This window comes from Callithrix jacchus, chromosome 12, assembly GCF_049354715.1.
Source record: "Callithrix jacchus isolate 240 chromosome 12, calJac240_pri, whole genome shotgun sequence".
In the NCBI taxonomy this organism is placed as follows: Eukaryota; Metazoa; Chordata; class Mammalia; order Primates; family Cebidae; genus Callithrix; species Callithrix jacchus.
In genome coordinates this window covers 2464670-2482689 of record NC_133513.1, presented here as the reverse complement: position 1 = coordinate 2482689, position 18020 = coordinate 2464670, and the positions used below count along the sequence as shown (strand labels likewise).

The 18020-nt window shown below is 46.9% G+C and overlaps 1 protein-coding gene and 1 pseudogene across 9 annotated transcripts in view; one reads left to right on the top strand and one right to left on the bottom strand.

Moving 5' to 3' along the window:
• Positions 1-17081, top strand: part of LUC7L (LUC7 like) — a 29243-nt gene extending 12162 nt beyond the window's left edge. For 5 of the 9 annotated variants that reach the window (XM_002755725.7, XM_078344162.1, XM_017978588.4 and 2 more), the window contains 7 exons: positions 1775-1885; positions 3623-3766; positions 7673-7849; positions 13565-13653; positions 15510-15539; positions 15932-16099; positions 16739-17081. In XM_002755725.7, coding sequence (XP_002755771.1) covers positions 1775-1885; positions 3623-3766; positions 7673-7849; positions 13565-13653; positions 15510-15539; positions 15932-16099; positions 16739-16880 — 861 coding nt within the window. In that variant the 3' untranslated portion in view covers positions 16881-17081. Of the gene's footprint in view, positions 1-1774; positions 1886-3622; positions 3767-7672; positions 7850-13564; positions 13654-15509; positions 15540-15931; positions 16137-16738 lie in introns of all 9 variants that reach the window. The other 4 variants (XM_078344163.1, XM_078344165.1, XM_078344164.1 and 1 more) reach the window with 1 other exon arrangement.
• LOC108587790 (small ribosomal subunit protein eS8 pseudogene) lies at positions 10763-11415 on the bottom strand (annotated as a pseudogene).
• Positions 17082-18020: the final 939 nt, after the last annotated feature.

Genomic DNA, 18020 nt, shown 5'->3' with positions numbered 1-18020 from the left:
CTCAGCCTCCCAAAGTTCTGGGATTACAGGCATGAGCTATTGTGCCTGGCCAAGAGGCAGTTTTTGAATTCCAAAATTATGGAGTGATATCTAGGAGTCAGCCTTCATGAATGATGCTGCTTGTCCTTTCTCCAGCTTCCTAGGAGACTGGGCACCAGGAGACTTGGAGCTTCTTCCCTGTCTTGACCTACTCCCAAATATGCATGTTTTTGAAAAAAATATTTAAGATTTCTAGGCAAGATTATAACCTCCTCCAGTGTCTTTTTGATCCATTCCAGATCTTTGTGGAGCAGTTTATTACAGATGACCTACTCACCTGTTCATTTTGGGAGTGGTGATACAGATTATCACCCCTTAGTGTTCTCCTGTCATCTGCCTTCTCATCTCTACCTAAAATTTTGTTTTTGGTAAAAGGTTGTGCTGTCTAAACCTGTCCTCATTGCAGAACAAACTTGCATTTAATCTGATGCTGACATTAGAAAGTTGACTTATAGTATAATGTTAAGTGTTTCTTACCTGGTCAGTGGCTGACAGTTGGAAAAGTGAGGGCCTGTCTGTATTTTTTTTTTTTTTTTTTGAGACTCATTGTCACTCTGTTACCCAGGCTGGAATATAGTGGCGCCATCTCGGCTCACTGCAACCTCTCCCTCCTGAGTTCAAGGGATTCTTCTGCCTCGGTCTCCTGAGTAGCTGTGACTATAGGTGTACAGCACCATGCCTGGCTAATTTTTGTATTTTTAGTAGGACTGGGGTATTTTTTTTTTTTTTTTTTTGGATGCAAAGTCTTGCTCTGTTGCCCAAGCTGGTGTACAGTGACACAGTCTTGGCTCACTGCAACCTCTGCCTCCTAGGGTCAAGTGGTTCTTCTGCCTCAGCCTCCTGAGTAGCTGGGATTACAGGCACCCACCACCACGCCTGGTTAATTTTTGCATTTTTATTAAGAGACAGAGTTTTACCACGTTGACCAGGCTGGTCTCGAACTTCTGACCTCAAGTGATCCGCCCACCTCAGCCTTCAAAAGTGCTGGTATTACAGGTGTGAGCCACTGCGCTTGGCCCTGTCTGTATTTTTATCTGAAATTATGTTGGCCTTTGCCTAGTTATGGTGAATTAACTTTAGCATATGATAGTTCTCTTACTGTTTTACACCAACCCTTTTCAGGGTTAGCACTTCCACGTCTGAGTTTCTTTTCCTTTATCTCTTTGGGTAAATAGCAACCAGGTTTTCCTACTACTTTAGACAGTAGGCAGTAACGAAATGTATTCATAGATCTCAGTAATGTTTGTTCTGTTTTGTTTTTGAGGTGAAAGGGGGGACCCTACCCTTAGAACATGAGGGAATAATATTTACGTGGCTCACAAAGACCAGTGAGTACATCATACGCATCTCTCACGACTCCCCGGAAGAGGGCCTTCACCACTAGTCTAGGCTCAGCCTTTCTGTCCCTCTGACAATGCTCTGAATTGCTGCAAAGTGTTTTAATTTTCCTCAAAATTTCTTTGTAATGTTATTGAGGGTCGAGGTCCTTTTACAGATTTTGGAAATTTTAAATCAGATGAGAAGACCATGCTTCCAATCATTCTTTCTGTTTACCAGACCCCCTTGATTTAATGCGATTGTGAATGTGTTAGCAGTAGTGTAGTTTACGATCTTCCCGTTTAATCTACAGGCTTTAAAGAAACGAAACCAGGAGTGTATTTCCTATCAAGCAAATGGGCTCCAGGACTTTTGCTTTACACATAGTTGATGACAGCATCTGCTTTTCCCGTGCTAGGCAATGGATCACTTGGAGTCCTTTATCGCGGAATGTGATCGGAGAACCGAGCTTGCCAAGAAACGACTGGCAGAAACACAGGAGGAGATCAGTGCAGAAGTTTCTGCAAAGGTACGCTTGGGTGACGGTGACTTTGCTACCCATTATGTTCTTGCAAATACTGGGTTGTCAGTAGCTGTTAACTCACCCTCAGCACTGATTGGGTGGACAGTAACTCAGTATTCTCTGCCTTTTTCCAGTTAAGGACAGAGCGCTGTAATCAGGCATTCATGTGTCATTCTCATCCCGCAGGAGCTGCTGCCTCTGTCTTTTTCTTCTGTCCATTTTCCTCCTCTGTACCTGGTTTTATTATTAATGTTTTTAAAACTTGAATGTAAGATTTGCTGAGTTTGGTGGCTCACACTATAACCCTAGCAGTTTGGGAGACCCAGGTGGGCAGATTACTTAAGCGCAGGAGTTCTAGACCAGCCTGGGCAACATGACGAAACCCCATCTACAAAAAATACAAATATTAGCTACCCTTGGTGGTGCACATGTGTACCCCAGTTCTTCAGGAGGCTCGGGGGGAAGATCACTTGAGCCTGGGGAGGTTGAGGCTTTGGTGAGCTATGATCAAGCTACCGTACTCCAGTCTGGATGACAGAGTGAGACTCTGCCTCCAATGAAAAAAAAATTACTGTCTTTTTAAAAAAAAAAAAAGAGATGGAGTCCCTGTTGCCTGGGCTGGTGTCGAGCTCTTGGGCTTAAGCGATCTGCCGGCCTTGTCCTCCCAAACTTCTTGGATTACAGGTGTGAGCCAGCGTACCCAGCCTTTACATGTTATTTTAAACTTTAACATTGCCACATAAAACTGGAAAGAATTACTAAGGAAATGGTCAGACTGTGGCACATCCGTATGACAGAATGAAGAATGGGGTAGGTTTGTATGTAACTAGAGTGCCAGCTACATCACACTTGCTTTTTCTCTTCAGTGGAACGGAGTCTCTCCTTGTTTCTTCTTTTCAATTTTGTAAAAGCATTTCTTAGGATTTATGCAATTGCTATTGTGACCAAAGGTGCTATTTTGTTTCAGAAGATAAATCTCAGTAATTAGGTATTTTGCTTATAGCATATATTTGTGCATTTAAACCTAGACACTTTGTTATCCATACTGAGAAGAAAAAAGTCATAAAAAGAGACGTCCTCATTGATCCTTGAGACTTATGTTGGAAGTGACAAAGGTGTTATTGGTTTCATTGGAACACAGCACATGGGATTAATTTACGGTTATACTCTCAATGCTGGCAATAATGATGCCTTAATTCTTAAGTGTGGATCTTTTTTTTAAAGACGGGGTTTCACCATGTTGGTCAGGCTGGTCTTGAACTCCGGACCTCAGGTGATCCGCCCACCTTGGCCTCCAAAATGCTTGGATTACAGGCGTGAGCCACCACGCCTGGCCCTTTTTTTTTTTTTAAAGACAAAGTCTCGCTCTGTCGCCCAGGCTGGAGTGCAGTAGCTCGACCTCAGCTCACTGCCACCTCCGCCTCCCAGGTTCAAGTGATTCTTCTGCTACAGGCGCGTACCACCATGCTTGGCTGATTTTCGTATTTTTAGTAGAGATGGGGTTCCACCTTGTTGGCCAGGCTGCTCTTGAACTCCTGACCTCAGGTGATCGGCCCGCCTCGGCCTCCCAAAGTGCTGGGATTATAGGCATGAGCCACCACGCCCGGCCTTAAGTGTGGATCTTTAGATGGTCCATTTATTTTCAGTAGAACAGAGTGGAAATGGAGCAGGAGAAACCCTTGTTTCCTTTGCATTCACTTTCATTTTTAGATGTCTGCTTACCTGATTTTTTTCTCCTCACAGGCAGAAAAAGTACATGAGTTAAATGAAGAAATAGGAAAACTCCTTGCTAAAGCTGAACAGCTGGGGGCTGAAGGTAATGTGGATGAATCCCAGAAGATTCTTATGGAAGTGGAAAAAGTTCGTGCAAAGAAAAAAGAAGCTGAGGTTGGTGAGAGAAATGTCTTAGGGAAAGAGAAATCTTAGTAATTTGGAAGAGTTGACTGTTTGAATTAATTTAAGCCATACTTGCTTGCATTTAGAAAGAAATTATGAACTTTGTTTTTTCAAGCAGTTTTAGCTTCATAGCAAAATTGAGAAGAAAGTACAGAGATTCTCCATGTACCCCCTCCTCAGACAGCCTCCTCCATTACGAGCATCCCCCACAATCAGTGGGTCTGCATTGACACATCATTATCACCCAAAGTCTGTAGAAAATGTTAGATATGTCAGGAATACATAAAATATATGTGGATACTAGATTTTTTTATTTGTACCATGAAATATGTACAAATGTATTATGAAAAGGTAACATCAAAACTTACGCATATGGCCAGGTATGGTGGCTCTTGGCTTTAGTCTCAGCTGCTTGGGAGGCTGAGATGATAGGATCCTTTAATTCTAAGAGTTTTGAAGTCCAGCCTGGGCAACATAGCAAGACCCTGTCTCTAAAAAAGAAAAACTTAGGTGCAAACACTTACAGACCGTACATGATACCATTTGCCATTGAGAGATGTGAACAGACATTCTGCAGAGGTGCAGCATTAAATCAATCCTGCATAAGAAGAACTAATGTACACTGTATACTACTGCAGTAATTAATGCCACCTCTTGTTGCTCTTGTGTGGAGCTTAGGTGTTGCAAGCATCCACTTGAAACACCGTGTAACACTAATCATCTTGGAAGGAGCAGTTCACCTCCAGTATGTTGCTTACCACAGTTTATTAACAGGTGGTGTCGTGTTTAGTGCTGCAATACCGTAAACTTTGGGTGATGCCGTAGGAGCCGTATGACGAGTGCCACTAGTAATGCTGAAAATGCTCCCTAGAAGGCAAGAAGGGTCACAATAGCACAAGAAAGAGTGGAATTGCTTGATAGGCACATTAGATTGAGGTCTGTAGTTGCAGTTGCCACCATTTCAGACAGACAGTTTCTGTTAAAAATGAGCAATATAAACAGTTGATTCGTACAGCACAGTATTACAGATGTATTTCATTTTCCTTATAATTTTTTGGATAGCATTTTCTTTAGCTCACTTTATTGTAAGAATACAGTATGTAGTACATGAAATATACAAATAAGTATTAATCCGTAACCTTGTCCAGCCTGAGGGCCATGGGCCACATGCAGCCCAGGACGGTTTTGAATGTTGCCCAACACAAATATATAAACTTTTGAAAAACGTATGAGACTTGCTTTTATTTTGAGATGGAGGCTTGCTCTGTACCTAGGCAGAGGTGCAGTGGCATGATCTCAACTCAACTGCAACCTTCACCTCCTAGGATCAAGCAGTCCTCCTGCTTCAGCTTCCCTGGTAGCTGGTATTACAGGCTCCCGCCACCACACCCAGCTAAGCTTGCTTTCTTTCTTTATTTTATTGATTGATTGATTTTGATTGAGATGGAGTCTCACCCTGTCGCCCGGGCTGGAGTGCAGCGGTGTGACCTTGGCTCACTGAGAAGTCTGCCTCCCAGGTTCAGATGATTCTCCTATCTCAGCCTCTTGGGTAGCTGGAATTACAGGCACATGCCACCGTGCCTGGCTGACTTGTATTTTTGGTAGAGAGTTCTGTTCCTGTTTCTCCATGTCATCTTCAGCAGTTAATGGTGGTTTTTGCTATTCTGATAGGTGTGTAGTGGCATATTGTTTTATTTATTATTTAATTTTTGAGACAGTTTCGCTCTGTTGCCCAAGCTAGAGTGCAGTGGCTCAATCTTGGCTCACCACAACCTCTGCCTCCTGGTTTCAAGCAATTCTTGTGCCTCAGCCTCCCAAGTAGCTGGAATTACAGGTGTGCACCACCACACCTGGGTAATATTTTGTATTTTTGGTAGAGATGGGGTTTCACCATTTTGGCCAGGCCACTCTGGAACTCCTGTCCTCAAGTGATCCACCCACCTCAGCCTCCCAGAGGGCTGGGATTACAGCTGTGAGCCACTGCACCCGGCCAGAACTGTTTAATTTTCATGAAGTCCATTTTGTCAATTATTTCTTTCATGGATTATGCTTCTGATGGTTTATGTAAGAAGGCATTACTTTCTGATCCAGAATACCTGTTTCGTTAAAAAAAAAAAAAAAAAAAGGGATTACTACATAAGCTCATCTAGATCTAGATCTAGATCTTCTGTGTTGTCTTCAAGGAGTTGTTTTTTATTTTTTGAGACGGAGTCTCGCTCTCTGGCCAGGTTGGAGTGCCGTGGCGCGATGTCAGCTCACTGTAACCTCTGCCTCCCGGGATCAAGCAGTTCTGCCTCAGCCTTCCCAATAGCTGAGACTGCAGGTGCTTGCCACCACGCCCAGCTAATTTTCATCTCTTTAGTAGAGCCGGAGTTTCACCATGTTGGCCAGGATGGTCTCGATCTTTTGACCTGATCCACCTGCCTCAGCCTCCCAGAGTTCTGGGACTACAGGCGTAAACCACTGCTCCAGTTCCAGATTGACTTTTTTACTCAACATAATTAGCATTTATTTTGAAAGATGTTACGAGGGTGGCATTCAAGGTTAAAAACTATAGAAGGGGACAGAATATTGTTTTTGCTTACGGGTTTTTTTTTTTTTTTTTCAGTTAATGATGTAGTATACTGTAATGGAAATTCAAGTTCTTGTTTTTTTCTTATCCACTCCCCACCTTTTATTTTTTAATATTTGAGACAGGGTCTTGCTGTCACCCAGGGTTGTCTAGGGTGAAGTGCAGTGATGCAGTCACAGCTCACTGCCCCCTCGATCTCCTGGGCTCAGGCAGTTCTTCCAAATCAGCCTCTTGAGTAGATGGGACTACAGGCATTTGCCACCACATTCAGCTAATTAATTTTTTATTTTTAGAGACTGGGGCTTGCTGTGCTGCCCATGCAGGTCTCAAACTCCTGGGCTCAGTCTCCCAAAGTACTGAGATGATAGGCATGAGTCACTGCACCCAGCCTGGAATGCTTTTTTCTTTTTTTGAGACTCAGTCTTGCTCTGTCACCCAGGCTGGAGTGCAGTGGCATGATCTTGGCTCACTGCAGTCTCTACTTCCCGGGTTATAGCAATTCCTCTACCTCGCCTCCTGAGTAGCTGGTACTGCAGGCGCGCGCCACCATGCCCACCTAGTTTTTGTAATTTTTTTGACAGAGTCTTGCTTTCTCACCCAGGCTGGAATGCCACGGTGTGGTCTCTGCTCACTGCAAACTCTGCCTCCTGGATTCAAGTGATTCTCCTGCCTCAGCCTCTGGAGTAGCTGGGATGACAGGCTTGCAACACCACGCCTGGCTAATTTTTGCATTTTTAGTAGAGACGGGGTTTCACCGTGTTGGCCAGGCTGGTCTCGAACTCCTGACCTCGTGATCCACCCACCTTAGCCTCCCAAAATGCTGGGATTACAGGCATGAGCCATTGTAGCCTGGCCAGTTTTTTTGTGTGTGTGACAGCGTTTTCGTCTGTCATCCTGGTTGGAGTGTAGTGGTATAATCTCAGCTCACTGTAGCCTCTGTCTCCTGGGCTTAAGCAATTCTTGTGCCTCAGCCTTTCCGGTAGCTGAGATTACAGGTGCCTGCCACCGCGCCTGACTAATTTTTACATTTTTAGTAGTGACAGGATTTTGTTATGTTGGCCCAGCTCATTTTGAACTCCTGGCCTCAAGTGATCCATCTGCCTTGGCCTCCCAGAGTGCTGGGATTACAGGTGTGAGCCTCGGAGCCCAGCCTGTTAGTGCATTTCTTAAATAGTGAAAATTGAATTGGTCATGAATATTTGGAGTTTTGTTTGTGTTTTTTTAAATATTTGTTTAAAAATTACCTCTGTCATCAAATGTTGACATTTTGGAGATTGGATTCATGGTGACTGTATGCCTTTTATCTTTCTATTTTTCTTCTCCAGGAAGAATATAGAAATTCTATGCCTGCTTCCAGTTTTCAGCAGCAAAAGCTCCGTGTCTGTGAGGTCTGTTCAGCCTACCTTGGTCTCCATGACAATGACCGTCGCCTGGCAGACCACTTTGGTGGCAAGTTACACTTGGGGTTCATTCAGATCCGAGAGAAGCTTGATCAGTTAAGGGTATGTTCATCTGTTTCTGGAGAAAGCTTAGTTGTCTTAGGGTGTCTTTACATTCCTTTAATTTTTAAAAACCTTACGTTCTGATCTCCAAGAGCTTGAGTTTTATAGTGAAATTCTCAGATTTCGTCACTTGGGTTCACACAAGAGACATGATAGCTCAGAGACCAAAGGGGCCTTGGAGATTTAGTATGGACCCTGTTGTTAACAGAAGGAAATGGCAGCACTGCCGGGCGTGGTGGCTCATACTTGTAATCCCAGCACTTTGGGAGGTTGAGGTGGGCAGATCACCTTAGGTCAGGAGTTTGAGACCAGCCTGACCAACATGGAGAAACCCCATCTCTACTAAAAATACAAAATTAACCAGGTGTGGTGGTGCATGCCTGTGATTTCATCCACTGGGGAGGCTGAGGTTGTGGTGAGCCAAGAGAGCCTGGGCAGCAAGTGTGAAACTCCATCTCAAAAAAAAAAAAAGGAAATGGCAGAGCCTATTCCCGGGGTACATACAGCTCCTCGTGCACCTCTGAAATTACTTGTTTGGAGATGAGAAAGAGTCTGTGGTCGGTCAAGACAATATCACACATCCTGGCTCCTTGCCTGTGAGCCACCTCAGAAGCACAAGGTGAGTATGGGGTTTTTCTGATAGCATTGTACCATCCTGGCCCAGAGACAGCCTCTGTTCCTTTCTCAAGGCTCTGAGACATTTAAAAACTTAAGTACGGAATGCTAAGAAGGAAGGCTGGACATGTTTCCATGACTGAATTGTCTTCCTTCACACTGATGGAGCCTCTCTTGCTGCGTACTCAGACCTCAGGATAGGATAGTGGGAAATCAGCCAGCCTTCCCCCCGCCCCTCCCTTCCCATCCCCCCATATAACTGAAATGTAGTGGAGGGACAGACATGTTGCCCCTGACTGCAGAATGCTTCAGTGACCAAGGCCGAGGGCCTTGTGTACCCCAGAAGGAGCTGCTGACTCAGGCAGCATGTGCCAGGGCTCTGCACCTGAGGAAGGTCCCATAGGTGATTGTGTGAACCTGGGACTGGAATAGGAGCTGGCACAGCAGTGAGGCTATTCTCAGCCTCTGCTCTTGAAACATTTTGCTTTGTTCCCGAGAGAATTTTGAAAAGCAGTGTACTCTGTCACATTTTTTTTTTTGAGTTGGAATTTTTCTTTATAAGTTTATAGGTATGAAAGATGTAAAAGTATGCATCCAATGGAATTATAAATTACAATTTAGTATGCATTTACCACCCCATTAAAAATTTGCTTTTGGCTGGGCGCAGTGGCTCCTGTCTGTAATCCCAGCACTTTGGGAGGCTGAGGAGGGCAAATCACTTGAGGTCAGGAGTTCGAGATCAGCCTGGCCAACATGGCGAAACCCTGGCTCTACTGAAAACACAAAAATTAGCCAGGCATGGTGGCATGTGCCTGTATTCCCAGCTACTCGGGAGGCTGAGGCAGGAGAATCACTTGAACCTGGGAAGCAGAGGTTACAGGGAGCCAAGATTGAACCACGGCACTGTAGCCTGGGCCACAGAGTGAGACTTTGTCTCAAAGAGAAAAAATTGCTTCCTAGCAGTTGGAAATGTTACTTTCCCATTCCTCCTTTAAATTTTCATTTTATATCCCAGAATTTTGCCCTACTGTAGGTTTTTGTTTTTTGTTCTGTTTTTTTATTTTATTTTATTTTTTTTGAGGCAGGGTCTTGCTCTGTCACCTAGGCTAGAGTCCAGTGGCACGATCTCAGCTCACTGCAGCCTCCACCTCTCAGGTTCAGGCGATTCTCCTGCCTCAGCGTCCCAAGTAGCTGGAACTGTAGGTGTTTCCCACTACACCCGGCTAATTTTCACGTTTTTAGTAGAGATGGGGTTTTGCCATGTTGCTTGGGCTGGTCTCGAACTCCTGAGCTCAGGTAATCCACCTGCTTTAGCCTCCCAAAGTGCTAGGATTACAGGTGTGAGCCACAGTGCTTGGCCCTAATGTAGTGTTTTTTGTTTGTTTGTTTTACATCTGCAAGTCTTTTATTTCCTTAGTGTGTGTTTCTGCATTAGAAATGTGAATGTAGTGAAATGTTTTTCCCTTGTCTTAAGAAGCATTAACTTGGTTAGAGAGCTTGTTTTATCATTGCAGTTATGAGTAGCATAGAGTTGACCAAAACAACACAGCTTGTATTACAAACTTTGATAAGTAGTTATGAAAGTAACAGCTCAGAACGTCTTTGGAAGTACACCTCGTAATGATACGGAGAGTATGAGTCCTGTGCCCTAATTACAGGAGGCTGCACTCACAATAGTCCTAGGGATGCCCACCTGCCTCTGCCTCCGCCTCCCAAAGTGCTGGGATTACACCTGAGCCACCACACCTGACCAAGCCTTAATTTCTTTAAAAATGACATCCTTGAGGCTGGGCATGGTGGCTCATGCCTGTAAGTCCAGCATTTAGGAAGCCAAGGCAGGAGAATTGATTGAGCTCAAGAGTTTGAGACCAGCCTGGCAATGTAAGGGGAGACGCTGTCTCTACCAAAAATTTAATAATTAGCCGACCGTGGAGGTGTGTGCCTTTGGTTCCCACCACTCCACTCAGGAGGCTGAGGTGGGTTGTTTGGACCTTGGAGATCAAGGCCGCAGTAAACTGATCGTGCCACTGCACTCCAACCTGGACAGCAGAGGGTTTTGTTTTGTTTTGTTTTTTAAGAGACAGGGTATCCCTCTGTCACCCAGTCTGGGGTGTGGTGATGTGATGGTAGCTGATAGCTTATTGTCACTGCAATCTGGAACTCCTGGACTCAAGTGTTCCTCTGTCCTCAGTCTCCTGAGTAGCTGCGACTATAGGCGCGCACCACCATGGCTGACTAATTTTTTCTGTGAATGGAACAAACACCTTTATGACATGGGTGGAGACAGAAAACAAGCATTTATTTGCCTTTCCAGGCCTTGATTTTCCTGAGCTGGAACTGCAACTCTGCCTGCTAGCACATAGCCATCTGCTCGGCCACACTGTCCCCGTCTTGAAGCGATGCACCGAGAAGCTTGCCCTGCTGGAACTGCTCCGCCAGGGGACTCTCATTTGGGCATTCTTTTTCCTTTCGTCATATTTCTTCTGAGTTTTTTGAATGTTTTTTGTTTAAAATCTCTTCTTCCTCAGGAGTCAGCTTGGCTCCCTTCTTGTGGCCCAGGGGCAGCGCGTAGTGGGTCTTGTACCACTGTCGGTGTGGTGTGCTGTCAATGAGCACGATGGAATTCTTCACCCGGGTCTTGGTACCGACCAGCTCGTTCTTAGACACATTATAGACAACATTGATGATCCTTATTTTTTGAGCCCAACACTCAGAGCCCCAGGAGAAACTCCCCACGTCCACCCTCAGGGCACGGTATTTCTTGTTACCACCCTGCACATGGACTGTGTGGATGCAGCCAGGGCCCATCTTGGTGTTAGCAGCCGGGCGCCCCAGCTCATACTTCGCTTCTTGTGGTGGGGCTTTCTCTTGCCCCCGGTCGTGCAGTGCTTGTGCCAGTTGTCCCAAGAGATGCCCAATGCTTGGCTCTGGCTGGAAAGAGAATTTTTTTTTTTTTAATTGTACCTCAGGTTCTGGGGTACATGTGCAGATTATGCAGGATTGTCGCGTAGGTAATACATGGCAAGGTGGTTTGCTGCCTACATCCCCCCCCTTTTTTTTTTTAAAGACAGGAATGTCTTACTGTGTTTGCCAGGCAAGTCTCAAACACCTGGCCTCAAATGATTCCACCTGTTCAGCCTCCGAGAGTGCCGAGATGGCGTGAGCCACTGTACCTGGCTTTAATGCCATCCTTAAACATAACCTTAAAGATGTCATCCATGTGTGCCCTGTCCCAAACACAGCGTGAGCATGGGCAAAGGTTTAGAGCTGGAGGTGCCGGTCTCTCAGCTCTCCACCCTTGCTGTGCCCTCTCATGCTTTGGGGAATGTGCTCTCATCCAAACTGGGCATGGAGATTATCCTTACGCCATCATAGCTCTCTGGGTGGAGAAGACTAGTGATTCTTTGTCTCATTGGCTCTGATTTGCTCTCACTCAGGGCTTCACTTGGCAGAGATGTGGGGCATTAAATGGCTTGGAGTTGATATTGGGAGTCGGGGGTGCACAGAATGGTGCTGGTGCTTTTCCACTAAGCTCGCCTTGATGGTATTTTCATTGGTGAGGTTTCTCATACCCTCCTCCCCTTACAAGGTTTTCATAATCAGTCTGATGATTCAAGACGTCTGGTGTTGAAAGCCAGGTGCTTTTGACAAACCAGTAAAAAAAACAAAAAAACAAAGCCAGGTGCAGAGGATATGTGGTCCACCTCCCGTGGCCTGCTGTCCTCAAACTCAGTTTAGTCTAAACCAGCATGACACCCAGCACCCTGAGGCTGGGCTGCTTTTTGGCAGCAGGAATTCTGCTCCCAGTAGCAGGATGTGTTTCATCAGATATCTCTGTTCTGTTTTACCATAAACTAGCTTTCTGGGTTGGTTTGAAACAATGTGATCAATTCCTTGTGAGTTAGAAGTATAGGACAGTGTGTTACCAAATTGTTAAAATGTAGTGATAGGCTGGGTGGCTCAGGCCTATAACCCCAGCACTTTGGGAGCCCAGGGTAAGAGGATTGCTTGAGCTGAGAAGTTCAAGACCAGCCTGGGCAACATAGCAAGATCTTGTCTGTATAAATCTTTTTTTTTTTTTTTTTTTTTTAATAAAAATTCGTCTTTTTGGAAAAAAAAAATTTTTTTTTTTTTTTTAAATTTGACACGGAGTCTTGCTCTGTCACCCCGGGTGGAGTACAGTGGCACAATCTCGGCTCACTGCACCCTCTCCCTCCCTGTTCAAGCGATTCTCCTGCCTCAGCCTCCTAAGTAGCTGGGGCTACAGGCGTGTGCAACCATGCCTGGCTAATTTTTTGTATTTTTAGTAGAGACGGGGTTTCACTGTGGTAGCCAGGCTGGTCTCAAACTCCTTACCTTGTAATCAGCCCGCCTCGAGCTCCCCAAGTGCTGGGATTATAGGCGTGAGCCACTGCATCCAGCCTACAAATTTTTTAAAAATTAGTTGGCCATGGTGGCACATGCCTGTAGTAGTACTGGCTACTCAGGAGTTGGAGGTAAAGAGGATTGCTTAAGCCTGGGAGGTCGAGGCTACAGCGTGATTACCCCACTGCACTCCATCTAGCCTGGGTGCAAAGACTTCAAAAAAAAAAAGGCGGGGGGGCAGGGCACGGTGGCTCATGCCTGTAATCGTAGCACTTTGGGAGGCTGAGGTGGGCAGATCACGAGGTCAAGAGATTGAGACCATCCTGGCCAACATGGTGAAACCCCGTCTCTACTAAAAATACAAAAATTAGCCGGGCATGGTGGTGCGCACCTGTGGTCCCAGCTACTTGAGAGGCTGAGGCAGAAGAATGGCTTGAATCCAGGAGGCGGAGATTGCAGTGAGCCGAGACTGTGCCACTGTACTCCAGCCTGGTGACAGAGCAAGACTCTGTCTCAAAACAAAAGTAAATAAAATGTAATGATAAACCATCTTTTCATGTGTTATCTTCTTTGTTAGGAAGTATTAAAAATGAATGTGTTCCCATTTCCTAAAAATGTCTCTTCACTTTTTAAATTACTGATACTGAGCTCATATAAAGGTGCTTTGTTAACTAGCGTTCACACTCTGCTTTGTGTAACTTGCTTTTCCCTCGTTTTTCTGTTTCATTTATTTAGAAAACTGTTGCTGAAAAGCAGGAGAAGAGAAATCAGGATCGCTTGAGGAGGAGAGAGGAGAGGGAGCGAGAGGAGCGTCTGAGCAGGAGGTGAGCCTGGGGGCTGGCACTGGATGGGCTGCCCCGGCCTCAGGTATCCCCTGCTGCCTCCATTCCACAGTTGCTTGGAATAGTTTGGGCCTGCTCAATAGGCCATTATAAGAGAAAGAAGTAAGGCCTGGCCCGCTGGTTCATGCCTCTTATCCCAGCACTTTGGGAGGCCGAGGCGGGCAGAGTACATGAGATCAGGGATTGAGACCAGTGTGGCCAGCATAGTGAAACCCTGTCTCTACTAAAAATAACAAAAATTAGCTGGATGTGGTGGCACATGTCTGTAATCCCAGCTACTCTGGAGACTGAGGCAGGAGAATCACTTGAACCTGGGAGGCAGAGGTTGCAGTGTACTGAGATCGTGCCACTGTACTCCAGCCTGGGCAACAAAGCAAGACTCCATCTCAAAAAACAACAACAAAAAAGAGAAGTAAACACATAGCATATTCAGTCCAACAAAACAAAACACAGCCCAGCCCAGGACTGTGTGTGCATGGCAGTCAGGAAAGGGCTCTGAGTTGTTGGAGGCAGTGTGTGGCACTGCTGATGATTTACTGGGTGCTCTGGGGCTGTTGGACAGCTCCTTAGGAGGGGTGGTGCCTGCTGCACTGTGGAGAACAGTGTTGGTGTGGGAGTGGAAGCAGCAGGACCTTGGGGAGCTGGGCAGGAGAAACTAGATGGAGGAGGTGGCAGTTTGCCAGGTAAGGGGCTGAAGGAGTCTGGGAAAGTTCTGGGATAGAGCTGATGGGACCTGCTGTTAGTGTGTGAGGTGCGCAGAGGAGGAAACAAAGCTGGCTCCTGGCTTCTGTCCTTGAGTTGCTTCTTGGTGAGTTTGGAAGGCTGGGCCTGGTGTATTGGAGTGGGAGGAGGAAGGATGGAAGTGGCACATGCTTCTGGCCACAGTCAGCTTGAGAGGCCATCTTGAGGTGGGGGCGTTGAGTCTGACTGGAGCTGAAAGAAGAGGTGGGAGCCGGAAGTAACCTCTTGGACACAACTTACTGTCCAGGAAGGTTCCCAAACCACTTTTCCTGAAAGAACTCAATGTGTAACTCAGGGCGAATGTTGTTTATTGTGTTTGTTGTTTTAATTATCCAGCAGGAGATTTTTATTGTAAGATTTAAACAGTATAGAAACAATATTAAGCAAAACAGGCTCCCATTTTTTTGCATGGAGTTGGACATTTTTACATGCATGATCATGTTTAGGTCATGTATGTTGTGGGTGTACATGGGCCACTTGACCTTAATGGCTGTACCTTAATTCTTAGCAGGGGCATAGAATGAGGCCTTGTTAGCTTACCTTCCTCAGACTGGTTGTGTGGCAGGAAGCCTGCGTCTGGAGCTGAGGGCTTTGCTTCCACTTTGCTGTCTTTGGTGTGCCCCACTCAGCGCCTGCACATTCTGTGCTGATGTCTGTTGTCAAGACTGGAGACGCATTTGTAGGACTTGGGTGCAGCACACTTAACCGTTAGTGTGCACCGATTTCCCACGGCCCTTACTGGGTGCTCTGGGGCTGTCGGATGGCTCCTTGGGAGGGGTGGTGCCTGCTGCGCTGTGGAGAACAGTGCTGGTGTGGGAGTGGGAGCAGCAGGACCTTGAGGAGCTGGGCGGGAGAATCTTATGCTCAGATGTAGTTCCCTCTGTGACGCTCAGGTGCCACTGAGTGTGCCACAGAGTGGCAGTGGGGATGGCCACATTGGCACTGCCCATTCAGACTGGAAACATGAAGGCAGCTCAAAAACAGCAGGTCTTTGGGGAAATGTCTCACTTCTTGGATTAGATTTGGAGCCCTCCCCGCAGATGGTGAGGAATAGGGGTGCTGTCGGGAAGTGGTTCATCTTTTTTTTCCCTTTTTAGGTCAGGATCAAGAACCAGAGATCGCAGGAGGTAGGTTTCCAGATCCATTAAAGTGCTCTCAGTCAAATATCTTTTTCTGTCAGCCTTTTTCTTAATATTTAACGTTTATGCCTTTACAAATGTTGTCTGGCAGGAGGGCTGGCTTGTGGAGGGCACAGGGCAAGGGGTTGTTGTACAACAGAGGGTTCCCATTGTTAATGAGAGGGAAGGTTGGGGCCTGCAGGGTGGCAGGAGTATCCAGGCCAGAGGTTTTCAGGAGGCCTCATTGGAAAGGGTCTAACCATTGGAGATAAGGAGATATGTTAAATTTGGGGAAATAGTGGGAATGTCAGTAAAGCAGTGAGCGGAATCTGCTGAGGGCTGGGGCCCTGGTGGTGGTGGCACCTGTGGAGTCTCAGCCTTGGAACCTTCTGATTTTTCAGGTCACGCTCCCGGGATCGGCGTCGGAGGCGGTCAAGATCTACCTCCCGAGAGCGACGGAAGTTGTCCCGGTCCCGGTCCCGAGATAGACATAGGCGCCACCGCAGCCGTTCCCGGAGCCACAGCCGGGGACATCGTCGGGCTTCCCGGGACCGGAGTGCGAAATACAAGTAACTACTCTGACTCCTTCGGTAGCTGCAACCAGGAGTGAGCCCTTCTCTGTGTTCCCAGGGTCTGCTGGGGGCCGTGTCTGGTGGGGATGGGCCTGGGCTGGCACTCAGGATAGGGCTGGGGAGTCATAAACGGGACTCTGAGGTCTGGAAAGAGGCGAGAGGGCTGTGGAGGAGTTCGCGCAGCACAAGGTGACACCGCAGGAGCTGTACATGTGTCCCCAGCCTGCACCCTTGGCCCTGCGCACCGTTGCGCCCATACACAGAGTGGCAGAGCCTCAGTGTCCTGACCATGCCCTGCTTACCTCTGCTTTCATTTTTGTTTTTGGTATTTTTTTCCCATTGTGTGTGTGTGTGTGTGTGTGTGTGTGTTTGTTTTAGCATAGTGTTGTGTTCTCCTTTGCTCCGTTGATGTTGTAGTGAAGGCTCTCCTTATTAAAACTCTTTACAGAGGTCACTTTTTAATGGCTACCTAACATTACATATGTGGTGGGCAGGTCTGGTTGGCCTCCGGGGGGCTTCCAGGTATAGGGGGTGATGGCCTTCCCTGGCCTGGTCTGCGGGTCCACTGTCAGTGCCTGAGCAGCCAGCGGAAGTGGGGCAGCAGCCTCCACTGAGCCTCTGGTTCCCATTTCCCAGGTTCTCCAGAGAACGGGCATCTAGAGAGGCATCCTGGGACAGCGGGCGGAGTGAGCGGGGGCCCCCGGACTGGAGGCTCGAGAGCTCCAACGGGAAGATGGCTTCACGGAGGTCTGAAGAGAAGGAGGCCGGCGAGATCTGAACCTGTCTCCGGGTGCTGTAAATAGTCTGATAAACATTCACACAGTCTAAAATTACCCTTTATATTTGCTGAATATAACTCATCTTTTGTAGTTTAAAATTTCTATTGTTTTGGAGCTAGCTGTGAGTTTCTAGAATTGTACAGAGTTGCTCCTGTGTTTCGGGGTCATGTTGAGTAGGAATAAATAAATCTGAGACTGCCTCCTGAGGCTGTGCTTCCTCTGCTTGGAGGCTCTTCAGTGTGACCCTGTGCCAGTGCCACCAGTACCTCACAGGAACCATGACTTAGTTGTGTCCCACGTCTTGTCTTCTGGCATCCAGTAGATGCCAGGGCACTTCCTGTCCTCGGCACCTGACCAACGGGACCCAGATGTACATGGCTCTTTGTTTGTTGGGTCCCACGCACCCTTCTGAGTGGCTGAGCTGTTCATCTCCGATGGGGAGGAGAGAGGGGGCCCCATTCTGTATTCATTTAGGAAAAGCTGTCTTGTGTGGTCAGCTGTTGCCACATCCTTAACTTGGGACTCAGGTGAGTTACACTGGACTTCCTGTTTTGAAAGTACTTAGCACAAAAAAACACCCATGGGGCTGGGCATGGTGGTGCATGCCAGTAGTCCCAGCTACTACTCAGAAGGCTGAGGCAGGAGGATTTTTGAGCCCAGGAGGCTGAGGCTGAGGTGAACCTTGATTGTGCCACTGCACTCCAGCCTGGGTGACAAAGGAAGGCCCCGTCTCAAAAAAAAAAAAAAAAAAAAAACAAAACCGTGGTTTGACTGATGTTCCATGTGGGCTGATGATGGTTACCCACCTTTCAGTTCTCTCCACTGCTCTACATCGAGCAGGAACTTTAAGACCAAAATGAAGGGCTGGGCATGGCAGCTCCTGCCAGTAATCCCACCCCTTTGGAGGGCGAGACGGGTGGATCACTCGAGGTCAGGAGTTCAAAACCAGCCTGGCCAACATGGTGAAACCTTGTCTCTACTGAAAATAAAAAATTAGCCTGGCGTGGTGGTACACATCTGTAATCACAGCTGCTAGGGAGGCTGAGACAGGAGAATCGCTTGAACCCGGGAGGCAGAGTTTGCAGTGAGGTAAGATTGCATCCAGCCTAGGCGACAGAGCAAGACTCTGCCTCGAAGAA